This window comes from Plasmopara halstedii (assembly GCF_900000015.1).
Source record: "Plasmopara halstedii genome assembly, contig: Scaffold_1211, whole genome shotgun sequence".
NCBI classification, from domain to species: domain Eukaryota; phylum Oomycota; class Peronosporomycetes; order Peronosporales; family Peronosporaceae; genus Plasmopara; species Plasmopara halstedii.
In genome coordinates, this window is record NW_020188126.1 from 1,403,325 (window position 1) to 1,408,118 (window position 4,794).

Consider the following 4,794-nt stretch of genomic DNA (forward strand, 5'->3'; position numbering starts at 1 on the left):
GAAAAAAAGATCAAATTTCGGCAACGCCAGTATTGGATGCATGAAGGAGGCAGTCTCTGACGTTTTCTTCATTTGTCTCTTGTGCTCCGCACGACTATGGACGAAGATGTCGTCGAAGTATGTCTGTGCATACGCCCGGTGGGGCCTGAACAACTACGTCACAAGACGATTAAATGTTGCTGGTGCATTTGGCAGCCGTTGAAGCATCATCAGCCTTCCCAGAGCATGCCGCTCGGAGTACTCACCGCTGTCAGCGGTATATCACTCGCTATCATGAGCAAATGGTAATACCCATCGACCAAGTCGAAAGCACTGTGCTTTCTACAGCCAACCATGTTGCTCTGGAAAATATCCCTATCCGACATCGGGTAGAAGTTCATCATGTTTGCCGTGCTCATAGAGCTCCCATCTCACTTCATACCCACGCCTTGCGTATCGAAATTGTGCGCTTCAAACGAACAAGTGGAATCTGCTTCCGGGCCTTGGACTGCCAATTGCACTACCTCTTCGACGCCATGCAAAAAGAGAAGCTTAATTACTATCTTGTTGCCTCGACACAGATATGCGAAAATTTCAAAAATCATTTTACAGTCTGAGTTAGCTTAGTTGTTGAATTGATAACAAGCGCGACGGGATTGCCGTGTAGCTTACACATAAAAAACTTTGAGTGTGGGCTCACCGCTGAAACTCAAGGGTGAGTAACATTTGCTAAGTTTAAAAGGTGTAGTAAATTTAGTTGAAGCAGTTAGTATCTAAGATAGTGAAGCCTTCATAACGCGTGGCATGATGACCTGTCCATCGGACATTCCCTGTGACGGTGTTTCACGTGCCACTGGTAGGAAAAGTGTGGGCCATACCAGATGGTGCGACCTGGCTCCACTTAAAAAAAGTCAGTACGTGGCTGGAACAGTCAGTAGTTAAAAAAAAGTGAGTACGTGGGTGGAACAGCCAGTAGTTATTTAGGTTCTACTATAAACATAGAAAAACTTATATAGTTAGGTACCGGCGGCTTTGCCGCAAATAAAACCAAGAAAAACAGCTTACATTTTTAACAAAAGAGTTAATTAGCCTTTGTTTAAGGTTGTAGTTGCTCTTGGAGTAAGTGGATTGCGATCCGCTACACTCGTACTGGTTCTAAGTATAGAACGAAGGTCATTGACCTTGATTAAGCTTCCTCTAAGCAAAAGAGCTACGGCAGCTCCGCTGCATTTCCTTCTCGAAGTATTGTTACTCTACATGCTTCGATACAGCAGTGTAATGTGGGCATACATCAGAGTAATGTACGTCACATCATAGAAGAGTGAAATGTTCGCTAAATGACGTAAGTTACGCATATATTTTGTGTTTATAGAGTTGCGCAGGTATCCTTACAAATAAAGATCTTAGTGCAAACACGCAAGTTGGTTGGGAGACATAATTGAACGTAAAAAATGAAGATAGTTGACGCCAAGAGACTAATGCAATCAGTATCCGATGCAGCGTGATCAAAAATTAATGATCGGAATATCTTCACTTACGTTAGCTTATGGTATACCTATGGGATAATGGGGATGCTGAGAATAGTATTTTGGTATATCTTTGACTACGATGACAAGTAGGTGTGAACACTGAGACCGCTCGAGTCCGCTCGTGTAGCTAAAAAAAAATCATTATTACTGAAAATGCATTTTATTTGTTGTGCTGCTTCAATAACTTCGCATGGATTCGTAAGGTGGTGAGCAAACGTTTTCAACTACACCATGCTTTCTCGATTCAAGTAGTTTTGCATCCGTCGTGTCAAATTTTAACTTCTACATTTGCCTCGCTTTGATAAATCGCTATCACATGCCTGGACATGCAATCGTTTTGTTTTGCGTATGTCAGTAACTTAGCCTAGGTCGTTAAACGAGCAGTGACCAAATTTGTCATCGTCACGATGCCAACAAGTCTACAAACAACGTGAAATACAAAGCTGTCGAAGTAGGTTTAGGCCGTACAAAAGCACCGCCAATTATTCCCCGTCGCGACTTCGCAACTGTCTACCGAAAAGGCCTTGAATTGGAAACTTGCTCCTTTTGAAAGGAGTTCACAAAAGGATTTATGCCCTAGAGTGGTGCACTGTAAAAATTTCGAGGGCTGATTGTCACCTAAGTCTTTCGTTGGCTCAAACGTCGCAAGTAGTATTTGATAGCCCAATTGACGCATTGATGTAACACTACGCCGACCCTGTAAATGTTGAAAAAAAGGATAAACTCGAGCCTCGCCAATGGTCAGCACACACAAAATACATTTTATTTGTCTTTTATCCTTGCTGCCAATGGAGTTTATAATAAAATAGTTCTAATGTAATACTTATAGTCTCTTCGATCAAGACAGCAGGTGGCAATTTAGCTTACCCCTTATTCATTCAAGCTAAGTTTACAACACTAGTTACATTCGCGTCTTTTGCTGTTGATAAGCTTTAGCTTGCAACAGCATTTCTTTTAATATGTATTGTTGATGCGCGATCGCATCCTTGACAGTTTCGACACTAGGTATTGAAGATGAAATGGTACGAGGAGCACAGCGAGTCATCTTTGTTGTATCCAAGGTTTCCACTACCATTTCTTCACCTAACGGATTATACCGTAGGGTTTCGCTGTCACGACGGTCCATAGAGTACGAAATTGAGTCGTCAAAGCTCGTCTCACTTGCTGTACTCGACATACTGCAATTATTGCTACTTGTCTTGACTTCTGTCAGAAGTTTTATATCGACACGCATCTCAGGTACTTTTGGACTTTGATTGTTTTTGTACGTGGACTTCGATGATATTGGACTTTTTAATTTTCGATGTTGACGACTACGATCTGAAGACGAGGATAGTGAGCCTTGTTCAAAGTGACGATCGATTGATTCACCATGGGTCGAGACCATAAGGATACATTTGGTGCAAAACTTGTTTGTCTGATTGACTGTACGGGTGACAATGCACGACTTACAACTCACTTGACCACAACTATGGCAATTAAACTTTTTCGAAAGCAGTCGAAATTTGCTTGTGCATACGTGGCAATTCTTGCGACACGAGAGTGGCACATACTGCCAGCTGCTGATCATGGGCAATCGAGCCAGGAGTTTTTCTTGTACTATTATTGGTAGATTGCTGAGATTTGCGGCGACAACATTGAGAAACGAATTCACGAGCCAGCTTGGGAGGTTTTTGGGTTGCTGTACGACACCGTCCATGACGATTTCGGTGTGACCAGCCTCCAGAGTTGGCCGAAACAGCAAGATTTCTGTAAGTTGAAGACGTGACAGTCCGTGGGATTCCTCAAGCGACCCACACTCGCTGCGATCAATAGCCTGCTTGATGAAAAACCCTACAGAGACGCCATCGATGTCGGTGACGACGCCTGTGTATTCAAGAAAGCACATATCCCGACGATAATTGGGACTGTTGTTGCTCAAGTTGATTGCCTCCCACCTGATTGAAATATGTTCATGCATATTCTCTGCGCTACGCTCCTTCAGTACACACAGCGTTTTTGCGTCCAGACTGTCTTTGTAAAGAATCTGGCGACGCTCGATCACTTGCGCCGTCGAATCTGCGTACATGATCCCCATGAGATCGTTTAGTGAGGCCCCCACTATTCCATGTAAACGGTAGTGTAAGTCTTTGTCATTATTAAGAAATCGCTTAAACCCGGCGTGTGACCCAAGCTGCTTCCACGTTCGATAGTTCGTGTTGCCCATTAACTGGTCCTCGCGTGCTTTTGATAAAGCTTCATCCAGTATCGACTTTGCTGTTTTAACGTATTCGCTCACTTCATCTCGCGTTATATTTAAGCTCCTGAATTGATCCTGTTGGAGTGGAAGCTGTTGTTTTGACGCCTCATTGTACTGCACCTCAACACCAATCATCTTTGACTTGTTCATGTCAGTTGAGACTTTCGATCATCAAACCTTTTTAAAGTGAAAAGTATAATGAAGGAGGCTCCATCCTCCATCTCTTTTGTGACGCTTGAATCTTGGTGTACGTCATCAATGACGCGAGAAAAAGCAGAAGCAGACGAGATGGCTTCTATCCTTCCATCTGGTGGAATCCCGAACAGAATAGGCGACATTTGGGCATATTACACTGGATACCGACCATGAAAAGAGTGATCGACCCACACGTTTAGGGTTGGGCCCTTTTTTTTTTACTAAAATACATGATGTAGATGTATACTAATATGATGAATATATAGTGCATAGGCACGATGATGCCATTTGGTAAGTGCAATCTGAAAAAGCAAAAAATGTTGCGCTGACTTGCTGCAGCATATTTTCCTGATTAACTACGTGATGACAATCTGGAAAGATAAGTTGGATCGAACGTGACCAACTTGTTTCTTAACATCAAAAAGGAGTTGATAAACACTCAGTACGACACGACAGAGTAAATAAAGCGAGTGGTTGAACTCTTCGCTACATTGTAAATGATACCGAAAATTATTTTCGTAATCAGTGGAAAGACTCGCTTGACTTACTGCCACAATCGTCTGGATTACAAAAATTTCACACCTGCATTAGGCGTAAGCGTCAAGATTTATAAATCTCCACTCAGCATATGAATATACTACAAACCGCGCATTCCACTCATTGATATCTTTAAATATATCACAGTCCTTGAGCATAAGTCGCAACTTCGTCTGTGATGTTTTGATACCATATCCGCGAATTCTCGTTCAAGGAAATTTTCTCGTGACAGCTAAAACCGGTTCATCGGCTGGTATGTGAAGCTGTCCGAGTTTTACTTATAAGGCACTGTGGTCGTTCAGGATCTTCTTTCTG

At 42.6% G+C, this 4,794-nt stretch overlaps 2 protein-coding genes across 2 annotated transcripts; both read right to left on the minus strand.

Moving 5' to 3' along the window:
• Positions 1 to 1,340: 1,340 nt before the first annotated feature.
• PHALS_15336 (uncharacterized protein) lies at positions 1,341 to 2,986 on the minus strand. Its single transcript, XM_036407611.1, has one exon. It carries the CDS (start codon positions 2,182 to 2,184, stop codon positions 1,966 to 1,968), a length of 219 nt encoding a protein of 72 aa, XP_036263299.1. The 5' UTR covers positions 2,185 to 2,986; the 3' UTR covers positions 1,341 to 1,965.
• On the minus strand, positions 2,987 to 3,897 carry PHALS_00931 (conserved hypothetical protein; the record flags this gene model as incomplete). Its single annotated transcript, XM_024730699.1, has 2 exons — positions 2,987 to 3,124; positions 3,196 to 3,897. 2 exons carry the CDS (start codon positions 3,895 to 3,897, stop codon positions 2,987 to 2,989), a joined length of 840 nt encoding a protein of 279 aa, XP_024580950.1.
• Positions 3,898 to 4,794: the final 897 nt, after the last annotated feature.

Excerpts from the sequence above, each read along its gene's own strand:
- PHALS_15336 (XM_036407611.1), bottom strand. The coding sequence starts at position 2,184 with ATGCGTCAATTGGGCTATCAAATACTACTTGCGACGTTTGAGCCAACG.